General features: G+C 41.7%; 1 protein-coding gene across 1 annotated transcript in view; it reads left to right on the plus strand.

Annotated features, from left to right (window-relative positions):
* Positions 1-26359, plus strand: part of cpne5a (copine Va) — an 86262-nt gene that overhangs the window by 13612 nt on the left and 46291 nt on the right. Inside the window, exons 2-6 of the mRNA XM_080764256.1 lie at positions 1500-1540; positions 2458-2504; positions 14984-15087; positions 17316-17355; positions 19107-19183. Of these exons, the coding sequence (XP_080620382.1) occupies positions 1500-1540; positions 2458-2504; positions 14984-15087; positions 17316-17355; positions 19107-19183 (309 nt within the window). The remainder of the gene's footprint in view (positions 1-1499; positions 1541-2457; positions 2505-14983; positions 15088-17315; positions 17356-19106; positions 19184-26359) is intronic.

Consider the following 26359-nt stretch of genomic DNA (forward strand, 5'->3'; position numbering starts at 1 on the left):
TTGGATGGTGTCCTGACTGCCAGGTGTGACTGTGAAAGTATATTCAGTGCCAGTGGTAAGCATAGCAGCAGTCTCAGACAATTAAAGCCTTTATTTACAGGGTGCAGTCAGTCAAAAACATAATGTCAATATATCTCTGTCAGGTCATGATGAATGTTGTCATTTTGCACACACCCTGTAGTGTAAATAAAGGCCTTAATTGTCCGAGACCGCTCCAGTGCCTTCCTTCCACAGTATTCAGTGGTACTTTGCTGCCTTGGTTTCACTGCGTGTGTGTGTGTGTGTGTGTGTGTGTGTGTGTGTGTGTGTGTGTGTGTGTGTGTGTGTGTGTGTGTGTAGCCAAATTAGCCATATAGTAAAGTTATGAGGTGTTCTGTTTTTCAAAATGTGAATTCATGTAAGATTATGTAAGAAATGTCCAAATGGGCTTGAATTGAATGTATTATATTTTTGAGCAGTGCCTAACTGCCGCGTGTGTATGTCTGTCTGTCTGTATGTATGACTGTGTGGAGTACGGTATGTCTGTTTGTAGTACGGCCTCAACAGCGAAAATGAACTGATCTCCTAGTGTACACATAAAACTGTGTACATAGAGTAACTGTTATGGATGTTGTCATAGGGGTCTGCCTTGTTCTGTGTCTGTTTTGTGTGTGTGCCTGTGTGGTATGCAGATTCCAGTGTGCGGAGCTGTCTTGTTGTGCAGAGCAGCTGTCTTGTTGGATATCAGCCTTGTCTGCTCAGAGGTCCTGATTGCATCTTCCATGATCAACTATTCAAACAGTCGTTCCCTGCATGAAAGATTCTGCATTTTTTATATGGCTGTATTAGTTTGTGTTGAATGCAAATGGTCTATTCATAACTGTATAGTGCTTGGTTGGTTGACCCACTTTAGTTGGAGAACCAGGGCACGACGAGCGTTCCATACCGAATTCTTTCTAAAAGGGCCAGCGTCCAATATTATTTTTTATTTTATTTTATATATATATATTTTATTTTTTGTTCATATTAAATATACACATTATCAATATAATTCAGTAGAAAACGGCTAGGGTTTGTTACATACATTTGACTGAACATTAATTTCCAGGTTAGATCATTGTTGTTTAGCACATCAGCTAAGAGGGTATAGGTACCAGTGTTTGTATTTGGAGTATTAAAAGAGTAGGCTAGTAGTATATAATTTGTTTTATCGCTTGTGGAAAAAGTATTTTTGTTATTTATTTATTTGGTTTGCCAATGTAAATAAACCAATGTAAATAAATACATAAATCATACATTCACAACAATTATTAGCTTGCACAAAAGAAAAATCATGAATGTTGACATTCTTCCCTACAATATATCTTTTACTTTTGCACGCACGTACAGTAGGCTGCTTTTTGCCAGATTGTTTGGTGTGGACTGTGGAGTCACCTTATTGTGTAATGTAGCCTAATTGTCGAGGCATTATATGATTATATTGCACTTTTAATGTATTTTCGTTTCTGTCTGTTTTACAGGAATCTTTTGGACAGAGACACATTCTCGAAATCAGACCCACGTAAGTGCTGTGACATTCTTCTAACCTTTTACCATGCAAAAGGAAAGTGGTGTATGCTGAATTTAAGTGCTCACCTCTCTGCCATGTTAGTTTTACTTGGAATAACAGCTCTTCTCTATTATTCTCTTCCCTTTCTTTACTTTCACTTTAGCTGAGCTTAACTATATACGATTCAGTTTAGTCTGCTATTTCAAAGTGCTGCTTTAATAACTCCATATCATTTGCACAGTAATGTGACAGCCGCTCCTCTGTGAGTGCTACAGAAAGTACCTTAATGCATGGAGGGTTTTAAACCACCCATTTCTGAATACAAATGGGCGTCTTTTGGTGAGACACGGTGGAGGCGTCCCTAAGTCTCTCACGGGTGGCCGTGAAGGCATTTGCTATGATGCTCCCAGTGGGATAGAAAATGCAGGAGGCATTTGACATAATAGGGCTGAGGTGCAAACCTTTTGTGTAAATAAGCAGTGGAGGAAATATCACACCAGCCATACTTTGTATTCCACAGAAGATGTGATGAACCTCTGGCTATGTGACAGGTCACATTGCTCAGGCTCACCACAGCACCGTTTGAAGTAACAAAAATCAAATAGCAGCTGGGAGGATCCCACTGTTCAATGTGGGATTGCTCAATTATTGATGTGGCTCCTGCAGCCGTTGATCTTGGTTTTTTCCTCCTATGGAGATTCCTATGGATATCACACCTAGATCTGATATGGTGCAGCGTCACAATAGTGTCCTGTCAGCGTGTCGTTTCGAATTGATGATGAATGGGGGCTGGAAACCCCCCCCAAATCAAATGACATTAGGTAAAGTTGTCTGCTTGATGTTTTGTATACATGTATGCCACCCTCTTTTTATCTCTACGTGTGACTCTCTCTCTCTCTCTCTCTCTCAACCTCTCTCTCGTTCCTTAGTGGTTGTTCTGTACACCCAGGGAGTGGAGTCCAAACAGTGGAGAGAGGTGAGAAATCACGGCAGTTACTTCGTCATTTCAACTCAATCAACCTGTCGTTCTCCTTTCCATAGCAACAGTCCCAGTTATCCCCCCCCCCCCACACACACACACCTTTCACTCTCAAGGTAAACTCTGTGACTGCCAATCACTCTCTATTGATTGACCGTGTGAATATTCATGTGCTCTCTGCCAACCAAGAACGCTGTGACTGATTGGTCATTAGGATGACAGATACACATATCAATAAATATCAGCCTCAGTGTCAGAATCCTGCCGAGTGCCAGCGAGCTCTCACAGAGCACTTGAGTTTTAACATGAGTGGAGCGTCACAGGATGAAGTTGTGGTGGGGCTTGTTGGATTGGGGAGGGGGGAGGGGTGTTGGACAGAGAGAAAATTAACAGGATGCTATACAAAAACGGAACTTATTAGTTATGCCACTTAGTTATGCCACTATGCATTGACGAAAATGGAAGAACATAGTGAGACAAGACAATTTGAACTTGCATGAGACTGCAAGGGAAGAAGAGGAAGAAGAAGGGAAGTAACTACATGGTTAAATATGAAATGTCAAATGTGAATTTGAGCTCAAACGCTGCCCATTGGGCACTGGCCTACTTGGAACGATGCAAGTTGGAAATGCATGCCCCACCCAGATATTATGCGTTGGAGCTTCTACAGCGGTGCCCGTTGGGCACTGGCCTACTTGGAACGATGCAAGTTGGAAATGGATGCCCCATCCAGATATTATGTCTGTGTCCCTTTTATGCCCATATATGGAGTTCTTTGTCAGGCATGCCCAAATATGGAGTCTATGCGCAGACATCAGAATGATGTCAGAACAGGCCAGCTCCATACATGGACCCTGGGCAGGGGCCCTGTCCAGAGCCCGGGCAGAGGCCTTTTTGGGGTGGTTCTGGCCATGTAAATAGAGTGCCAAGAAAACAAAGTGCTATAGCTAGTAACTAGGATAGCCGGAAGAAAGGAAATCTATCATGTCTTTAAATCACATACTATATAAATAAATAGCTTACTATAGCATCTGTGGACAAACATCATACACATATCTATTATAGCATATTATGTGAACAATTAAGAAAACTAACATACAGCTGGATAACTAGCGTCTAATGGGCAATAAGTAGTACTGATTACAACAAGACTCATACAAAGACCTGGAATTTGTGTTCAATTAAAGGTATATTCAGTGATTTCACTCAAAAAAGCCTTAGGTTTCGTTTTTGGCTGGGACCCAAACTAAAGCCTTTCATCCAATCAGGATAGAGAGCCAAAAACGAAACCTAAGGTTTTTTGACCCCCAGAGGTTAACTGGGGACAGGGAGGAACTCTTTATATGGTCAGCACACTCTATAGTAGAGAGGATTATCACAACAAAACAAAAAAATAAGTGATATTTGAATTAAGTGAAATCACTGAATATACCTTTAAGTTCAATTTAATTAATTTTAATTGTTATTAACACAACGTGCCACATGTACACAACAGCTGTGGCAGGGCACATAGGGTCATATACATCGCATAGAGCAAGCACAAAGCTCAGACGCCTCCTGTACCTGCCACATAATATTGCATAACCTGACTTCCAAGCTGTCAGGCAGTCTTAACATCTCTTTCTCCCTAAAGATCAAGTATGCAGCTGTGAATTGGGAATGGGGCAGATGGACTTTGTAAGAGGCTGCGTCAAGCTGCACTGAAATGATAAAACTAAGCATGTCACTGGTCCCCTCTCTCATGTAATGTGTTTTTGTCCTCCCAGGAGGGGATACGGTCAGTCAGAGCTCCTTTCACTGTGCCACACAGGCCTGTAATTCAATTACTCTCCAGTGGGAAGCCTCAAATGCTAGTCGTTCACACTCCTGTCAGATATACTGTACTGTTTCGTCAGTGGTTCTCAAACTTTTCAGGTCACGACCCCCCAAATAAATCTGAATTTGAACTGCGGGGACCAACCAGTTCAAACTTGACCAAGCACTTGGAATTGTAGCCACTTTGCAGCATGAACATTTCTTTGATTCGGTCCACAGATAAATATTGCCTCTATTTAAACAGTTTGCCTCCTTTTCAGTAGGTAATATTTGACAAGTTGGCAAATATAGTATAGTTTGTTGATTACTTTAGATATAGTAATGGTTAAAATAATCAATGTGCATACACCATCTTACAATAAATGCACCACTCTCGTGTGAGTGTACGTCTGTAATCCACGTAATTTGACAGGTATATTCAAAAGCAGTACTCTGACATTCTGGGTTATGATTTATTCTAGTTAACGATATTAATTATTTTAAGATTGTTTATGTACAGCCTCTTTTGGACCCAACCATTTGTAACAATTACAGAACAATTTCTCAACTGCCATTAATTACAACACAACTTTTGACAGCTGTGAAAGAAAAAAATATTTTCAAAAAGTTTCAGTTCGCACATCTATAGTACTGACTACGCTTCTAACAAATTCCCCACAGTTTCACACATTTTTGCACACACGTTCCAGCCATTCTGTATGGGTTTGACCTAGTGTTGTTCTCTGAGGTTGATAGCTAATACGAGCGCTTTGATGCCCTGCTGTGCACAGATAGAAGGTCAGAGTAACACGTGGGTAGGGAGGTATGCTATTTTGTGTAGCAGTTATTTGCTGCTGTGTTGATTATTTTTCTGAGACCTGGCTGAGATACCCAACTGTATCTTTCTGTAGCTCCAGATGATCCCTGTGCTTTAGACCCGATGTTGACCTGTCTGTCTAGCATCAAATGCTGGATGAGTGAGAACTTTCTCAAGCTAAATGAGGATAAGACAGAAGTTCTCATAATCGGTTCTAGTGAGCAGAAAGAATCAATAATAAGCAGACTTGGCAACCTGACTGTAGAAAGTAACAGTACAGTAAAGAACCTGGGGGTCATTATTGATTCTGAATTGAATTTTAATTCACACATTAATCATGTTACCAAGATTGCCTTTTTTCACCTTAGAAATATTGCACGAATCAGAGCCTATTTGTCTTTGGACGATGCAAAAACGCTAATCCACGCCTTTGTTTTTTCTCGGCTTGATTACTGCAATGCACTTTTTTCTGGACTGCCTAAGAAAACAACTGACAGATTACAACTTGTCCAAAATGCAGCAGCCAGAGTTTTAACTAGAACTAAGATGAGAGAACATATTACTCCAGTTTTGGCTTCACTGCACTGGCTTCCGGTTGTTTTTAGGATTGATTTTAAATTTATTTTGCTTGTATAAAGCTCTGTGTATAAAGCTCTCAATGGTCTCGCACCTTCCTAACTACATGACTGCCTGCCTAAATATGTCCCAAACCGCCCCCTAAGGTCTTCCACTGCTGGCCTGCTCGCTTTGCCTAAAAAAATGGCAACAAAAAAATACGGGGAAGCAGCTTTTTGCTTCTACGGGCCGACGGCATGGAACAAACTCCCACTGTACCTTTGATAGGCAGCCTTTGTAGACATTTTCAAAGCACAGCTCAAGACCCACTTCTACACCCTTTGCTTCATGTCATGAAAGGTGCTATACAAATAAAGTTTTATTATTATTATTATTATTAAAGTAACTGCTACTGGCCCCCTGCCACAACTTTTGTCCGTGACCCTGAAGAAGATCTGAACACATCAGCTGAACAGAGAGAGAGAGAGAGACACTGCACCCACACTGTAGTGTCACGAAGATGCCAAAAGCCGCGAGTGGCAGGTGTCTCTTCCTGGTTTTTAGACAGCTGGTGGATGGTAAATGAAGCACACGCGCGGCTTCCACCGTCTAAAAACCAGGAAGAGAAGCCTGCCACTAGCTGAGTTTCGTCGCGCCTTGACGCCCAAATGTGGTTATACTGAGAGAGAGAGGGAGGGGGGGGGTGATCAACTTTTATTAGCTCAGACACACTTTCATGTTTGAAGGGGTGTAAGGGCTACTACACACTGCAAGACATTTTGTCTGATTATGCTGTCAGGGGAAAAAACCCTCAATCTGACACAAGATCAGGCTTTGCTCGCTTTTGACCCTATAGGGTCATTACGTGTTTAGGGTGTGTGTGTGTGTGTGTGTGTGTGTGTGTGTGTGTGTGTGTGTGTGTGCGTGTGTGCGTGTGTGTGTGTGCGTGTGTGTGCGTGTGGTGATTGAGTGAATGCATGATTACCAGCTTGTGTGAGTAGACGGAGTGGTGTATGAATGCCAAACACCAGCATTCAGTCCTGCTTTTAGATTTGCTATGGCTTTCATGTGTGTGTAGAGGTGGGTGACCTCTTTACTTGCGCAAGCAGAGCGTGCAAGTATTGTGGTCGTGCCGGTTGTTTTATGCGTATGCTCGGAGGTATATATACCGATGTTGATGGTGACGTAATTAAGATATGTTTCAATGTCGGGTTATAACTGGCTGTCGATGGTGACGTAATTAGGATATGTTTCAGTGTCGGGTGAATTAAAGGTAATGTCTGTATATGTATATACTAATATCTGAAACCTATCTTTATTACGTCACCATCGAAAGCCAGTTATACCCCGGCATTAATACATATCTTCATTACGTCACTCAAAATCAGTATATACCGTATACCTCCGAGCATACGCAAAAAAATCCAGCCGACCACAGTATAGTACTTTACAACTTACATACATACGTTACGTGTTAGCTAACCAATATTGAAACATATACAGTAGTACTTACGTCACCATTGACGGCCAGTTATAACCTGACTTTACAGAGAGGCTAAGATTTGAAAGTCCATTGCAGCAAGCAGAGCTATTGTAGTATTGTGGTCGTGTTGGGACGTATGCCCTATGCACGTGAGCTTGGGAGGTATATATACTGGACGTTGATACCAACCAATCGTACATAAAAAAGCCAGTCGACCACAGTATAGTACTACTTTCAACTTACATACCTTACCTGTTACCCAACCAATATTGAAAAATATCGTAATTACGTCACCATTGACAGCCAGTTATAACCAGAGAATGTTATTAGGTATCTTGTATAATGTCGCATTTCTTTAAAGATGTATTTGTTGTTTTAATATTTAAATTCAATGTTTTACAGAGAGGCTGAGATTTGAAAGTTCATAGCAGTTGACAGTACAGTCGACAGTGGCCTACTTGTGTGCAACGCTCAAGTAGGCACTCGACAGAGTGCAGTTCTAGTTTCTGTTAAGTTTGCCCTCTGTTTTGTTAGGTTTAGTTAGGTTAGATATTTGTAATTTTTGGTTTATTTTTGTTAGATAAGAAAAGGTTTGTTTTTGTAATCAGGCTTTTATTATCCCACCCTGACTTACTGTGCACTCTCTTGACTTTTATCGTAAATTATTGGGATTAAAAACCTGTGTGGCCTGGCTGTTTGGGGACTGGGAAGGAAGAAGACCACTTTATATGTTACAGTAGAGACCCCTATGGTCGTAATACTGGGAACTGCCCATAGATCCGAAGTCCCGTTAGTCCGAACATGCACTGCTCCCGTGCTTGCTGTTAGGTTTAGGTTTGCTCCCGTGCTTGCGGTTAGGTTTCGGTTAGGGTTAGAGATAGGGATAGTAATTTCGGAACAATGAACCTTCTGACTAATGACATGGCACCGTAATACTCGCCATGGCTTTTTATTTGAAAGGAATTGCACACAGAGAGAAATAGTTTGTGTTGCGACGAGCTGCACACGTGAAACAGAGAAAGAGAGAGAGAGAGAGACTCAGTCACCACTGTAGGCTACCCAGTAGGGGAAATTATGATCTCCTTTGATTACAACAAGTAGTGATATGGCAGGAAATCTGACACTAAACGCGTGAGACCAAGTTCCCTTTGTAGACCTTTATTTAACGTGCACTCAGTATACACGGATGCCACTGGCTCGCAGGCCGGTCCTCCCAAGAAGCATAAACAATTCAATCACAGAGCTATACTTTATATACAGTCTTAGCCCCACCCACAAGGTGGATCTACAGAATGAGAGCAGACAGGATGGGGAGGTGAATAAGCAAAAGGACCATTTGTTTACACACAAAGGAAGAGGAAGAGGGGGGGGGGGGGGGGGTTGGGACGGAACAGGTGAGACGGGAAGGGGGGGGGACTTGCTCTCCCAACATGGACAGGAAGAGACGGGGGTTGTGAGGTGGAGGTGTGGAGAGGGTCTAAGTGACAACCGCCAAATGTTGCCCACAGATCACAGCATGGTTACAGTGTTCCAAGGCCCGTCTAGACTAATTTAGTGTATTCAATTACCATGGTACTATAGGCTCATTTAAATGTATTCCAATGAGCTTTTGGTGATGGTAAATTCCTCGTCAAATCCTTCCTCTTGTTAATTAAAACAACAGCTTAATTAAACAATAATTTGAATTTTCCATCAATATCAAAATAATACATCATAATACATTTGAACAAAATACATTGTAAGCATGGTTTAAGCAAAGGGATGACACAATGCGATTTTTTTGTTGAACTTTGTGCTTCTTTCCTAGCAATTGTAGCAATTTGTTGAACTTTGTGCTTCTTCCCTAGCAATTGTAGCAATACTTTCCATAAAGTTCTGTGCAGTGTCTTTGGCCCCACATTTCTCATAGAGTCGTCTCAAATGCTGTAAGTCTCTCTTCATGCGGGCTTGAGTATTGAACTGTCCTTTTCAGTGTCAGCACTCATTCTGGGTGACACACCTCACACAGTCACAGACATGCATTTCATTTGCATACCATCCCCACAGAATGAGTAGAGTCAACAAACTCACTCAAGGAAAACATTTACTTGTAAATTAGATTTACATTACTTTCTCATACCCATTCACACAGAAAAGTGAAAAATAGAAATGAGATATAGACAAACTACACATACTCCTCTATTTTTTTTTTTTTTTTTTTTTTTTTTTTTAGACTGACTTAGGGACCTGACACCAGTATGCGCACTCAATCACTAGCTCATTTACATCTATGCAACAGTGCCAGTCGTTTCGTCCCTAAGGTCAACTCACTTACATGGAGACTATATATTTGACTAATAAGAAAATCCTGTAGGCTTAACAATCCAAATTAACTTATCTAATTTACAAAGGATCCAAGAAATCCCTAAAATTGATACTAATACAGTACCCTGTTGATTTAGCACGGCAAACTATAACATAACAAATAAACCAGAAGACATCATATATTCCAAACAATATTTTCTTTCCAGGTATTGCATTAGCTTTTTTTAGCAACAAACTGGCATGCTGCAGGTGTCGATTTTCACACCTTACACCTACCTCCCTTAACTGAAGGAAAGAAGTTAACATGGTATAGACATTATTTTCCATTTCATCCTATGAGTCAGGTCATCTTTGGTGTGCGTGATTTTGGTTAGGAGATTTTGTACTTGGTAATGTTATTTTCTATATAACACAATTTTCACAATTTACACAATACAATTGTTTTAACAACACAGATCAATCCCACTGCCTCCTTGACAGCTGCAATGGGGCACCTTTTCCCCTGGCATCGGCGGCCATCTTCTGATAGGGGTGTGTGTGTGTGTGTGTGTGTGTGTGTGTTGTTGAGGCGGTGGGCAAGTCACATGCTGCTACTTTTAGCAGACTTCCGAAAAGTGTCTTTCCATTTCCATTTCACCTTCTTTTTCTTCCCATCGGGATCGGAAAATAAAGGCATCTTTCTGGCCTTAGATTTAAGGAATGGAGGCGTGAACCTCTCCCTTCCTGCCAACTCTGACAGTGCGTGCAAAAACTTACGGAACGCAACTGCCGGTACTTTGGTGATCTCCTCCTTCACTGGCCGGCCCGCCGGAACCCCCTCTGGGCGCATGAGTGTGCACTCCTCTCCCACCGCCTGTCGAACGAGCAGATTCTTGAAACCCTCGACGTCCGTCGCTGCTTTGACGATTAGGGTTGTGTAGGTAGGCTCCAGGGCCTCCGAAGGAGATGTCCCCTTGTTCTCAACGTCTGTCGCTGGCTTGTCTCCGGTCCCGAACTGCTCAGCAGGAGCCTCCGTCTTTGTAGTCAGGAGCCTTCCTGCGCTGTGCACAGGAGATGTCCCCTTGTCGTTGACGTCTGTCGCTGGCTGCTCTGCTCCTGCTGGTTTTGGTTCTGTTCTCCCCACCTCGATGTCAGACGATTTCCTCTTGGTTGAAGGCTGTGGACCGTCCGCACGGGCTCCCGCAGGCACCGTCTCCTCTCCGTCTGGGCATCGACTGGCCTCCATGCAGCCCAGGTCGAGAGTCAGAGGCTGTGGACCGTCCGCACGGGCTCCCGCAGGCACCGTTTCCTCTCCGTCTGGGCATCGACTGGCCTCCATGCAGCCCAGGTCGAGAGTCAGAGGCTGTGGACCGTCCGCACGGGCTCCCGCAGGCACCGTCTCCTCTCCGTCTGGGCATCGACTGGCCTCCATGCAGCCCAGGTCGAGAGTCAGTGCCCGCTGCGAAGACAAAGGAGACCTCCGAGGAGCCAGCGGTCCGCTCTCTTCCCTTGGAAGTTCCTCCATACGATCCTCCAGTTGTCTCTTCCTCCATCCACCTTGAAAATACTTTTTTGTGGCGGTCATATTTGTCTTAAATGACTTTTTCTTACTAATTTTCTTCTCATATTTTGCAACCATCTCTTCTTTTTCTGTGGCCGCCGGCGCACTTTTTTTGTTTCCCATATTGAAATACTGTCTCTGGCAAGCACGGTTCTTTGGCTGCGACGTCTCTGGCAAGCACGGTTCTTTGGCTGCGTCTCTGGCAAGCACGGTTCTTTGGCTGCGACGTCTCTGGCAAGCACGGTTCTTTGGCTGCGTCTCTGGCAAGCACGGTTCTTTGGCTGCGACGTCTCTGGCAAGCACGGTTCTTTGGCTGCGTCTCTGGCAAGCACGGTTCTTTGGCTGCGACGTCTCTGGCAAGCACGGTTCTTTGGCTGCGACTTCTCTTAATGCAAAACAAGGTCTCTCTTTTCTCTTTTTTTTTTTTTTTTTTTTTCAAAATATGAGAATTAGCACTTAATCTGGAAGGTTCTCACCGTTTCAGTGTAGCCACAGGTTTTTTTTAAATCCTGGCGTTTTGAACTCCGTAGATTCAGCATTTGACTCTTCTGTAGATCTGTCCGTTTGTTGAAATCAGTCAGTTTTGATCTTCCGGAGTTTTAGACGACAACAGGATCCCACTTCTGACACCAAACTGATATGGCAGGAAATCTGACACTAAACGCGTGAGACCAAGTTCCCTTTGTAGACCTTTATTTAACGTGCACTCAGTATACACGGATGCCACTGGCTCGCAGGCCGGTCCTCCCAAGAAGCATAAACAATTCAATCACAGAGCTATACTTTATATACAGTCTTAGCCCCACCCACAAGGTGGATCTACAGAATGAGAGCAGACAGGATGGGGAGGTGAATAAGCAAAAGGACCATTTGTTTACACACAAAGGAAGAGGAAGAGGGGGGGGGGGGGGGGGTTGGGACGGAACAGGTGAGACGGGAAGGGGGGGGGACTTGCTCTCCCAACATGGACAGGAAGAGACGGGGGTTGTGAGGTGGAGGTGTGGAGAGGGTCTAAGTGACAACCGCCAAATGTTGCCCACAGATCACAGCATGGTTACAGTGTTCCAAGGCCCGTCTAGACTAATTTAGTGTATTCAATTACCATGGTACTATAGGCTCATTTAAATGTATTCCAATGAGCTTTTGGTGATGGTAAATTCCTCGTCAGTAGCCTATTTAAATACCGTACGCGCCCGCAAGATTGAACTTTAATTGTTTGCAGGGGCAACGGGACCGAACCTCTGAGATGACGGGACTGAACCTCTCTGCCCTATAGCGACCGTTTGGGCAGGCTTTCCGAACTTTCTTTTGAGGCTATCGTACCTGTTACCGTACAGAGTGCAGCTACTCTACAGGCCATAATACTCTGTAGATTATTCACATTCTCTTTCAGTTGAGTGACTATTCATTTAGCTATCTCCATCTGCTCAAAGGGAGGTACTGCTCTCCTGTCGAGGGCTATTGTGAGTTTCAATCATTGCTATTATAATCACACATGTGAGTTATGGCTGTGATTTGATGCCACTCTATTCCCACTTTTTCCTTTGCTCATCAAGGCCAAAAGCCAAATATTATTAATTCACGGTTAATGGTAAAGAAAAAAAAGAAAAGATCTGCTGGGTGATCTTTTATTTATGCAGCTGAAAGTCAGCGTTCTGACCATGAATAATTCATTTTGGGTACAATTAGTGTGTGTGTGTGTGTGTGTGTGTGTGTGTGTGTGTGTGTGTGTGTGTGTGTGTGTGTGTGTGTGTGTGTGTGCGCGTGTGTGTGAGAGAGAGAGGTGGGGGGTGGGGGGGTCTCTGCTTTGCATGTGTATGTATGTATGTATGTACAGTACATTTTATTTTATTACAAAATATACATTTGAAAATAGCAGATCTGCTTACGTGTTCCATTGACACATCTTTTAAACGTAACAAAAAAACTATAATAATTCTGCACAATGATTACTTTTACTTTTGATACTTTAATTACCAAAAGTACTTTTGCCCTTTTATATTTGAGTAGTAAAATGTTGAATATAGGACAGTTACTGACATTGGTTGGGTTTCCCAAACGCATATGGTGTAAGACTTGTAGTGCTGCACATGCTCAGATGCCCTCTAGGCCGCACACAGAAGCCTGTGAACATAGACATTTCGTGCATAGATGTGCCACGCAATGGGGGCCTAAAATAATTATATATATATACACGTGTGTGTGTGTGTGTGTGTGTGTATATATATATATATATATATATATATATATATATATATATATATATATATATATATATTCTTATATATATTCTTTTTTTAAGAGTAAAGAGAGCCTACCTTCAGCTGTCCAGCAGTCCAAATATTATTAAATTAAATTTCAGAATGGTAGGCCTGAGGCCTACCATTGCGTGGCACATCTATGCACGAAATGTCTATGTTCACAGGCTTCTGTGGTCCTACCCCCCCCATGAGACTTACAAATCCCAAATGTTTATAAACAAATCCCAAATGTTTGTAAACAAATCCCAAATGTTTATAAACAAATCCCAAAATATTTATAAACAAATCACAAATGTTTATAAACAAATCACAAATGTTTATAAACAAATCACAAATGTTTATAAACAAATACCAAAATGTTTATAAACAAATCCCAAATCCCATGAGACTTGGTCCTACCCCCCCGACCATGAGACTTACTACAGGTCAACTGGAAGTGGTCCTACCCCCCCCATGAGACTTACAAATCCCAAATGTTTATAAACAAATCCCAAATGTTTGTAAACAAATCCCAAATGTTTATAAACAAATCCCAAAATGTTTATAAACAAATCACAAATGTTTATAAACAAATCACAAATGTTTATAGACAAATCACAAATGTTTATAAACAAATACCAAAATGTTTATAAACAAATCCCAAATCCCATGAGACTTGGTCCTACCCCCCCGACCATGAGACTTACTACAGGTCAACTGGAAGTGGTCCTACCCCCCCCATGAGACTTACAAATCCCAAATGTTTATAAACAAATCCCAAAATGTTTATAAACAAATCACAAATGTTTATAAACAAATCACAAATGTTTATAAACAAATACCAAAATGTTTATAAACAAATCCCAAATCCCATGAGACTTGGTCCTACCCCCCCGACCATGAGACTTACTACAGGTCAACTGGTAGTGGTCCTACCCGTTCTGTGTGCGGCCTAGAGCATGTGCAGCACTACAAGTCTTACACCATATGCGTTTGGGAAACCCAGCCATTATGTGTAACATTGTATTTCTACCTTGTGGTATTGCTACTATTACTTAACCACAATACTGTGCAGTACTTCACCTTATCCAGAGTTGTGGCCACATGAATTAACTCGGTTTAATTGGAATCAATAACCGGCTTACCCATCACCAGTGCAATACAGAGAGGTGTGGGAGGAAGACGATACCAGTTGTGGTTATTGACTTCTGTTAATCAAATCTTTGAAACTATTCTGAATGGAGAGTGAAGTTGATTAAAAACATCAAATTTAATGCATGCTATGCAGGGGTGGAACGTACAGTAACTAATTACGGGTATTCTTGGTGCTGTAATTGGGCAGCTTTCTTAATGTACATTCTAAAATCAGTACTGTAATTTCACTTGATTTGTTTTGTACTGTATGTACTCAACTACAGTACTTTTGAAAAGGCAAGAATTACAGTAGCCTACAGTGTTCCATTATAATCAGGAGGATATTACATTTAAGTATATTATTGAAGTTTGTATTTTCCCTTGTAGGGCAATCTTTGAGAAAGCTTTCTAATGAAGAAATGCTCAGCACTTTGGAAAGCGTCAACGTAATACTATTGGTTATCATTGGTTTGTTGGAGAATGGCAATTTTTTTTTCTAAATAATAATATAAATCAGGCATAACACAGCTCTCTCCTCATGTGTGCATCTCTCCTCCCCCCCCCCCCCTCTCTCTCTCTCTCTCTCTCTCTCTCTCCCACCTGATCTAGTTTGGGAGAACAGAGGTGATAGACAACACACTAAACCCGGACTTTGTCAGGAAGTACATCCTGGACTACTTCTTTGAGGAGAAGCAGAACCTGCGTTTTGACGTGTGAGTTATTCCGTTTGATCTGGTCCCTCTGAGGATAAATATGTGTGAGCTTCAGATGCGCCCCCTGCTACAGATTCAGCAAAAAATACTCTCTCTCTCTCTCTCCCCCCCCCCCCTTCCCTCTCTCTCTCTCTCCCATTCTCTTTCCCCCACTCGTCCCCTGATTCACTCCTCTGCCATCTTCCGACCGACTCAGCTTATCTCTCCTGAAGAATTATTCATTGGCACCGTGATCTCGATTGTCATGTGTTGGGACTCAGGAGGGGAGAGTCGTATAAGGATGATAAATATTTCATATAAAGTTTTATACTCAATCTCCCTGCCGCTAAGCAAAGCAAATTATCTCAAACCAAAGTCCCATGAGAGTTGCGCAAGCACTCGTCCTGCCCCAACTGTACATGCACAAAGCTGCCTATCTTCATTTTAAAAGGTCAAATCAGCAAGAAGAGGTGGCATGAAGGGTGTGTCTGAGATTGGAGACAGACTTTAACTCTCCACTCAACAAGAAGTGTAGACTGATGCTAGATATTCGTGTCAGATTCTGTCCACCCATTACTGATGTTTTGACCAATATTTTGGTCTTTTATCAAAATAAGAGCTCCGGGGTGCCAGAGTAGTCGCCAGAGTAGTGATCGCTTTTACTCTGAAAGCCATGAACCGGAAACACTTTCTTAAAAAAGTTGACTTGACAAAGTGACCTCACAATCCCCGATCATCTTAATATATTTATATACGCTCCAAAAAGCGTTCATATTTTGCGGGAGAGACGGATGAGGAGCAGAAATGAAGCGCCAGCATATCGATCCTTTCAACACCACGGAGAGCGCCCTGGATGAGGAGATACGAGTCATTCTTTCCGCCGCGCTAACATGGGAGTCAATGACAAGCTAATAGTTGCACAGAGCGTTAGCATACGGCAAGCGAAAAGCGAAATGCCAAAAAAAATAATAGGAATAATTCTGAATATTCTTATCTCGTCTTAAATGTGATGACATGCCAAAACAGGGACACCAGGTTGAAAGTAGTTAAAATGGGGACACATCGGTTAAATAATTACAGATACAATTTACAATTTAGGCATTTAGCAGACGTTCTTAATCCAGAGCGATTTAAAGTAAGAACAATGGTAATACATCAAATACATAAATAGTCATCAAGGATCATAAGTAAGCTACTGTATAAGAAAGAACCTAACATCCGTCTAACAATAGAATATCTGTAGGCCTACAATGAAAACTACAAGTATACACTATAGAATGCTACTGTATGTCTACATAATATGCTATCTAAATTACATAATTAAGCCTTTGTACTGTATATGGCTGCAAGGTCGTCGAGGCTAAGGCAAGTAGGGATGCACCGAAAGGGAAATTCTTGGCAGAAACATATAGGAAACAGTTGGCCGAAAACCAAATACCGAATATCCGAATATGATTAATATTATATATATTTTTTCCTACCATTGCTGTCATGGCCGTACCTTAAAGCTTCCTGATTTATCACAAAATAAATAATAATCACTATTATGGTTCCATAAAACATTTATTGCGCTCTTTTGAATGCATTAATTGCATACACTATTCGGTGATATACTTTCTGCCTATTCGGGCCGAAAACGAATAGGCCGAAAATGCATTTTTAGCCATTTTCTGCGGCTGAATATTCGGTGCATCACTAAAGGCAAGTGCTACAGCAAGTTTCAAGACCGAATATACAGTAGATAGAGTCCACTGTTGTTGTGCAAGGGCTGAGAGGATCTTAATGATGACGATAATTCCTTTGATACCCTATCATGATATAAGTGTGAGTCAGTGGGAGACTATCCCCTAAACAATTAGTGTTACTCATTTAATCATCTCCCTTTTATTATTGGGGAATAAGGATGCACTGAGATTTAATTACGGTACTTTTACAATAACTTTCAATGGCAGATGCTCTCATCTCTTTACTTCATGACACTGTGATGGAATGATATTATTAATAGAATCCTTCCCTTAATTAACTGTCACCTTATAGATTTAGCAGACATCCATTTGTCTCCTGGCTGAAACAATGCCTGCATGTGACTGACAGGGACAAAATGTTTGCACCACAGGGTCCTGTGTCAGCGACAGTTCGTCTTCTATCACAGTTAGTAATTAGTGTTGGAGTGACATCCTGACTCTTGCTGGGCCTTAAAATGTTTGCTTTGGCTTGCTTCTGTGATTTATGCCATCTTGTGATTTCAGGTATGATATTGACTCTAAAAGTCCAGATCTGGCAAAGCATGTAAGTGATAAACATTATCTTGTGGTCAGGTGTTGAGACTGACATTGTATTCTGCCCTTGAAGTCATGTCACTTGATCCCTTGTCGTCTATATGCATGGCATCCATTTTTTGGTCTTATGCAATTCAAACGTTTGTGGCATCAAAATGCTGAAGTATATTTGGAAATAAAGAGTGAATTGTGCCGTACCTTCCAAAATGTCATTCGCATCTCTCCATCTTCCACCTGTTTGTACAGTATTTGCTATCTTTTCCAATACAAAAAGAAGCTTTGCCTTCAATCAATATTATATTTGGAAATTAATAGTGAATGCCCTATCTCCTAAAATGTCCTTTCCTTTTCTCCACTTGTATTTGTATGATGAAGTACTGCATTCCTGTAGGCCTAGGATTTGTGTCTTCAAGGCCTTCCATGTTATTATCAAAGCTTTTCAGGAAGAGTTAAGTATTCTTCAGTTTAGTATTTCAGCGTGCACTGCATAACTAATCGTCAAGGCAGTGAGTAATCAATCAAGAAGATGTGTATTTGTGTCAACGTTCTGACATGAAGGGACAATACATTCTATTACAATGTAGACAAATGTATCCTTAGCAAAGCAACGGAAAAGAAAAATGTATGTTAGCATCATCTCTCACAGTAAAAAGCTTTGATAAACAAGCCATTACTCATTACACAACACACACACACACACACACACACGGCAAGAATATATTTGCAGCCTTTGGTTTGCATACTGCCAGAGTATTCGTCATCGTGCCCATTTATCACTGATGCATTTATCGTTGCATATTAGAGCCCGACCTACAGTATGCTGGATTTGTGGGTCTGATAGGGAGTAAAAAATAAATAAAATAAAAGTATAATAATAATAATATAACTTTATTGTCAAATGCAAGTCAAGTGCAATGTACTATACTTGATTGGGAATTTAATGTAAATTAAAAATAAAACATAATAGAACAATCTTTTCCTGTAAAGTTTTCATATCGGTGCATATTGAATTACATACAGTGTTAGAGAGATACTTTACTCGTATACAGTACACAGTATCTGTGATAAGCCTTTCATATGCCTTTCTACTGTAAGCCGACCGAGCTCTACTGCATATTCTCATTGGCATTTCAATCAAACTTTCCTCATGCTGAAAACTAACTGATGCCTATATGTACAGTATGTCTTTCTCTCTACACTTCTATGCTATTCTCTTGTTGTCTTTACTTCTCTCTTCTCTTCGTCGTGTCTATCTCCAATGTCCTCCGCGTTCCCTACATTGTTTTTGCATTTTGCATTTCTGCTCTTCCACACTATCGCTTCTTTGCTGTTTTCCCTTGCACTTGTTTGATGACAGTCTGGTATTGTGTACTTGTGCCTTATGTTCCATGATATGCTCTGTTGTGTCAATGCTGCTGCCTGGTCTCTCTCTTCCTCCTTCTCCTCCACCCTGGAAGCCACCCGACTTCAACGTACGTGTCTGCTTTAGGACTCCTAATTTATCAATCTACAATGCTTATAAAGCCTGATCTATGCTTTGGCGGAAAATGACATGTAGGCTAGCTCAACAAAAAAAGTGTCGACGTGTGTATGTCATGTCATGTTTTGTCGAGTGACTATTCTTTTTCACCAAAGCGTAAATTAGGCTTTAGGCCGGTGCTTTGATACTCACCGCCTATCCTTCCTTGTTACTCTGCCCTATGACCCCCGCCCAATCCCATCCTTCTTTTCCTCTCTTCACATTTCTCCCCTCCATGGCAGGACTTCCTGGGACAGGTGTTTTGTACATTGGGAGAAATTGTGGGCTCACCTGCCAGCCGTCTGGAAAAGCCCTTGGGGTGAGTTTGTCTTCTTTTGTCTAATACAGTGATTTTCAAATCCAATGGACAAGTCAAAATCTCAAGGCACACCTGTAATCATAGCAAAAATAGCCTTTCTACACTACAGGCTCACAACATGTTGCAGATGCATTCAATCTAAGAAGTTTTCTTTTGGCGGGCTGAATTGAACTCTTATCAAGCAGACAAGTAATTGTACTTTGACTTGTCAAATGCTTGAGTTCCTCCAATGCACTCTGCAGATAATGATAACTTTGACAACTCTCCCACAGCATTTAAATTGTGGTTTAATCAAACGTTACAGTCCCCCTCCCATTCTGCTTGTTCCAATGCTGAGATGATGATATATGTCTGCCATCTATAGCCATCTGTAGAGTGCATTACTTTGTTATATTAGGCTGGCATGCTCAGATGGGAATGGGTAATTGAACACGACCAGGGGCTTCCTCGATGCAATTACTGTCATTAAGGAAGCAATCTGCCATGGTGCATGGATGGAAGGCAGCAAGAGCACACAGCAGTAACATACAACTTCAACATGAAACTATGTGACGTGTGTGTGTGTGTGTGTGTGTGTGTGTGTGTGTGTGTGTGTGTGTGTGTGTGTGTGTGTGTGTGTTTCTAGGCACTATTCCACAGTATGGGTGTGCATACTGTACAGTAGGTGTGTAGTAGTGTAGTGTCTGACTCTGTGTATTTAATTATTTTATGTTATATAATGTAATGCCAGTTTATAATAAGAGAGACGGAAGAGTGTCTCTTGTGTCACTTCTGTAGCAAGCAGCACATGTTGTGTGAGTCGTTCGACAAAAACAATTTATTTTCAACTGTGAGTGCTATTGTGTGGGGGTCATTGTGGAACTGAAAAAAGTTTCAGTTGAAAATACATGACTTTTGTTGAGCAACATATCACACAACTTTGTTGCTGAATAATGCTGTAACGGAGGCTTAGCTTAAGTGGAAAGAGCTAACACAAGTGGTCAACCACAGATCACAGCCATTGCCGATTCTGAATTATGTAATGCTTTCTATCAACACGAGTAAGCAGCAGAGAGAGCATTTTCAACAGAGTTGTCTCAAATGTTCAATCAATCCTTTTGTGAGATGTTTTAATTGGCTACAATAATTCCAGTGCCAAAGATAATAATTAAATAACTGGTTTATAAATGACTGGCTGCCTGTAGCACATTGTGAGCAAATACAGTATGTCGAAGGGCTGATCAAGAGCATGTTGCCAGTCACACTTGAGTAACTATACCAATTCACCTATACCATTTAAACAGATCAATGCCATAGCAACAACACTACACACCGGCCTCTCCCACCTGGAGAAAATCAATCTTCTTTGAGAATGCTGTTCATGTCCAACACTATAATTTCACTTAGACTTGACACCAAGCTCAGGAACCTAGCACTCAAACTCAACCTGTGCTGTTTGATCCTGGGCTTTCTCTCAGAACGACAAAACGTGGATCTAAAACCCCTGAGCCGAGAGAAGAAAAGAGGTTGAGAGGGTAAGGGTATAGGAGGAAAGGGACGGTGGAGAGTGGGAGGGGGAGGAGAGGGAAAGGGAGAGAGTGGGGGAGAAAAGAGGGAGGTGATGGAGAGAAGTGCCCTAGGCAGTCCAAGAGAACACCTGGCTCTCAACGTCAACACACCTGAAAATAGTTTGAATATGTACCTGAGGGTGCTTTAGAATAGCGGCACTGGCATTACATAATAGACAATTAAATGCACTTGGAATTGGAAATAGAGGGGGATAAATGGAATAGGTAGGGTTTTTTTGTATTTAATTTATAATGCTACCGATGTTTGTGCACAGCAACACTGAAAACAAAATGTTGCATTATGGATTTGAGCTGACAGGCACTTTTTTATGTCAATTCACCTTTAATTCAAGTGGCAGATGCCAAGAATTGTCTATTATATATTTAATTTAAATATTCTTTAGGGGCATGTCATGTGATCTACCTGCACAGCCTTTGTGATCTACTGGTAGATCGCGATCTACCTTTTGGGCACCCCTGCTGAGTACAGTATGTGACTCCCGTTGGAGACCCTCTAAAAGTATCTTCTTGAAATTGTTTTCATGCGACGTGTCGCAGATACTTTGTCGCCAAATTATAGATCAGACCTAGCCTGGAAGGCATACCATTTTGGCTTTGTGAGCCGGTCGGGACTCGGGAGCGGATGATAATTTACATCATGTTATAGTCTTGTTTGTAGTCATCAGGCCGGAACCCCCAAACCGGAATCAGAATTACCCAAAATAATTTCCCTACATCAACATTTTAGGGCCTACCCAATAAAAGCCTTGATGTGGTGTATGAATCCGACTGTGTCTTCAAGTACTTCTTGGAATAGTTTGTTTGGTATATCCATATTTTATTACAACTCGTAGCGACTGGCAAGACTAAAAACAAACAGGGGCCCATAACTCTATGTGGGGGACCAAAACAAAGCGACGTACGGAGGATTTTAAATCTTTATCAGCTTGTAGAGCAGAATACTTCAACACTTCTCATTCAACTTCACTTTTTGCCCATTGGCTATTTGGCAAGCCAATGGGGAGGCAATGGGGGGAAGGCTGTGTCCGTAAGGTAAAGTAATTTCTTGTTTTTAAAGTTTTAGTTTTTATCATGTCGCCTAGACCGGATCACATGGGCAAGGTGGAAAGTGATGCAAGGTTAGATCAGACCTAAACATGTGCTGGTCCTTGTGGTAGAGGGTTCATACTGTAGGCCTAATACTGCCCAACATAGCTAGAGTGTAGTAATACTCTCCAAGGTGAAATCGAAATGACTTACTTGACTTAATCCTCTTTACCCCGTCGAGGGGCATAGGGCGTCCACCAGAGCTCTCCATCTCACTCTCTTCTGGGCCTGCGCTTTTGCTTCCTGCCAGCTCATTCCGATGTCCTTTAGGTCCTGGAGAGTGGAACGTCTCCAGGTGTTTCTTGGCCTACCCTGTTTCCTCTTCCCCTGTGGAAATCGAAATAATTGATGTTAAAGTTTTTCAACTGGCCAAATGGGTTATAGTTATACAGTATACAAGTGATATTACTTTAATTGTGCATGTATTTATGATGTAATTCTCATGCCCATCCCCCTGAATGGCTGATTTGACCCATGACCCCCCACATGTAGTTACTCTGCCTTGGTTTTGAGTTAGGTTTTGTAGTTAACTCTTTTCCTCAGACACCAAGGAGTTCCTTTTTAGTTATAACTCAATTTCGACCAAAAATGTATAGTTACTTCACTCTGGCTTTGTAGTAGCCTGGCTCCAGCCCTGAATGGCTAGCGACGCCCATTAAGAAAATATATATGTTCTGGCGATTCAGGTCGAGAATCCGATCACAGCAGCTGATTGGCCATCAGCCCCGTCACTCGACAGCGTCAGACAACAAACATGGCTGTCCCCACTGCAGTGACTCACGACTGTATCAATCTGGCTATTAACCCATTCTGACCGGGCACCCATTTTGGTGTTGGCATCATGTTATGCTTTAGCTATTGAAAAATAGCAGATCTACAAGCTCATATCGCGCCACCGAGTGGCGCGATACGAGCTTGTAGGTCTGCTATTTTTGAAAAATTCGAAGAACGACTGACATTTTTAGAATCTGATCTCAGGTCAGAATGGGTTCATCAGACCAGTGTGTGTCCAGTGGAAACCTCGTATGAATCTGATCTCAGGTCAGAATGGGTTAAATCGGCGTATGATAAATAGTTTCTTTACAGAAACGACAGGATTTATAAACATCATCATCTGACATATTTTACCGCTTTTGTTCACATGCTAGTAGTGCTCGTTGGCTGTGGTTTGTTTGGTTAGCAAACGGGTCAGCCATAGCCTCATCTGCTTTCCTACTATTATGATTGGTTGGCATCACCGAAGACTGCCGCTTTGACAACGCCCATCCCATAAACTGCTGCCGTGGGGAGGGTTTTCAGTCTGAATAATGAAGTGAAACGAAATGAAAATTCAGACTGAGTGTCATTTCTATCCACCCTGGCAGGAATAGTGTCAGTGGATTATAGTCTGCCCTACAGTGCTGAAAAAGAGGATGAAGAGAGCATTATGGACCCTTTTCCACAAAAATAACTTGGGTTCTAGAACTGCCGTTCTAGATTCTTGGAACCTTGGTGCTTTCACGTAACCAGCGGTCATTATATGGTTCCAGTTCCAAACCAACTGTCAGTTCATTTTAAGTGGAAACACCCTGAACTGGTTCAATATTAGGCAGGGGGAAAAAATAACTTAACCGGTTCAACCCTGGTGGAAAAGGGACCTATGAGACAATGTTCACAATGATCATATCATGCACCAAAATTAGCTGATCTACAAGCTCACAACACATGGCAGTGCAATATGTTGTAGCTGCTATTTAAAAAAAATAAACTGAGCAAGTCCTTTTGCTTTCAAATAATTATTTGTAATCTTCCGTTTCTCTTAAAATGGTGGTCAATCCTGTGATATAGGATTCTTCAGTGGTTGTTTAATGGCTACATGCTTCATGGAATTTGACATTAGAGTGGCTTTCGGCAGTGGTGGGGCTATGAGGAATGGCCACTCCAGGGACCGAGGAAATCTGTTAACCATGCTTAAATGAACCCTCCGAAGGCACACTTGCATCCAATGACCTGCTTAGGAAACGCATCAGTACCCACTTACTGCACTCCACCTCTTGTGTATTCCCTCTCTTTTCCTTCTTTTCCTTCCTTCCTTCCTTCCTTCCTTCCTTCAACTCCCTCTCCCTTGGGTCTCTTTTTCCCTTCATTCTTTCTCTCCCTGCCCCCCATGTTCTTCCTCTTATTTCCACTGTCTCCACTGTCTTGCAGTCTCCTATTATTTTTACTGCATGTAAGCAGAAACAAGCTAAATGAGCTGGGTTAAATACTTTCCCCAATTACTCTGAAAGTGGGTTCCATACTCATGGGGCAGAATCAGTAAAATGCCTGCTTCACATTGTTCCGCTTACAATCCAAATATGTCAAAGTTACTGGTAACTGCTTGAAGGCTGATTTGAATTACCCTTTCCACTCCTGAGACTATTTTGCCATTTTTTAAATGTGTAACAAATCACGCAACAGAGCTGAATGTCATCTTTTATTGAAAAGATGCTAATTGTTACCCATGAGTATTGCATGTGGGAGAGAAGCATAATATGATGATAGGTAACATGAGTTAATTACAGTGAGAGTAGTAACCTTTTATGTTGGTATGGGAAATTCTACAAGTCACAGGAGCATATGCATGCAATATTATATATGTCAAACTAATTATTGTGGGCTGGGGCTCAAGTAGCGAGTCCACTATTGTTATTGCGACTGCAGGTCGCAGTTAATTATGAAATTGTTAGTATCGTTGGTTACACCCCATATATGGTCATGCCTCATGACATCACGTGATGTCATCAATATTAAGCCCATATGGAGATCCCTGATGTCATCAATATTGGCCATGGGGAAGGATCAACATTATCGACAGAAAAGGTCAGATCTAAGGGTTTGAGGTCAGATGTGTTGCTGGCCATCCTTCCTCTTCGATGTCTCTCTTTTGACTGACACCTGTCCATTTAAACTCTAGACGGGCCTGCCCCAAAGTTATTAGTGCAGCCGCGCCCGGCAGCCGGCAAAAACTAGAGTTCTCAACAGGCCCCAAAATTAAGGCCCGGCCCTACCTGGGCCCTCATCAAACCCTGTACACTCAAGACACTGCCCCTGCTGCCACCCTTAGATCTCCATATATGGAGCTGACCTGTTCTGACATTCCATATGTTGATCTGACCTCATCAAACCCTGTACACTCCAGACACGCTCCATGTGGCCTGGGAGAAAGATCTTGTTATAACAATTGAGGATGATAGCTGGGAATCTTAGCTCCATAAACCCCAGACATCAATTGATCCAATGTAAGGTAATCCACAGGCTGAATTATGCCTGCACTAAACTACACTCATTTTATCCCTCGGTTTCTCATATGCTCAAAATGTAACTCGACAGAGGGCTCATTAGGACATCTTTTTTGGTCCTGCCCCAAACTAACAAAATGTTGGAGTGACACAAGTCTTTCTCAGACGTATATGACCATGTTATCACCCCAGACCCCAGATTATGCTATTCTGGGTGGATTTCAAGACCTGCCATTTCTATCTCATTACCAACATAAAGCTACATATACAGTATGGCATGGTTATCATAAAAAGGAATATTCTGAGTTGACCCATTGGAAAGGAGTGGAAGTACCCTCTTTTAATGCATGGCTAGCAGAATTGACCAACCTCTCTCTCTCTTTCGTGTATCGTCATATGTCCAGCGTTGTGTCGTGTAGCCATGCCCTCGTCTCGACCAACCTGTTGCAAATGGAAAAGATAAGATATGACGTTTCTCTTAAAATGACAGTATTTGACAGAATGTGGCAACCGTTTTTTTCCTCACCTATCATTAACAGGCTGAAGTATGTATGTACATGAGTATTCTATTTTATATTATTTTATTACTGTGATCTATTGTATTATTATTTTTATTTGTGTACAGTGTATTATTATTTTTCCTTTCCTTTGAATGAGGGGGGGGGGGGTGGGTGGGGAGGGTTTGTGTGTATATGTGTATGTGAAGTGAATGTTTGTACAGTATGTCTTGTCTTTAAACCTGAAAATGTATAAATTAAATTGTAAATGTTTTAGTTTAAAAGACACGCTCCATATAGGGCCAGTACAGAATGCGTGCGTGCGTGCGTGCAGGTGTAGGTGTGTGTGTGGTATGTGGTGCGAGCGTGCGTGCGTGAATTGATTGATCAGAATATATAATTTCTTGGGTTTTTTGGTATGACGATTTGAATTTAATGCATGCATATCACTTTGATGAGCATTAATTCATTATTAGTATATGAGTAACGGCAAAATCAGCCAATAATAAAACTTCTTTAAATTGCATTGATTACTGTATTATATTAACAGTATACTACACACTACATAGTATTACATCAGTTTATAATATTGTACATATTTCCACAGTAACAGATGGCTAACTAACTTGTCACTGCAATTAGCAGAGCTAGGATGGAAGTGTTCTTAGAGAAAACTGGAGCAGCATGCAGGGTTCGTTTGTCTCATCTTGACTTCAGAGACTCACAGCTCTTTTTAAGTTGTTGGTTAATGAACTTGGCTGCCTG

This window comes from Protomyctophum bolini, assembly GCF_963924005.1.
Source record: "Protomyctophum bolini genome assembly, chromosome: 5".
NCBI lineage: Eukaryota > Metazoa > Chordata > Actinopteri > Myctophiformes > Myctophidae > Protomyctophum > Protomyctophum bolini.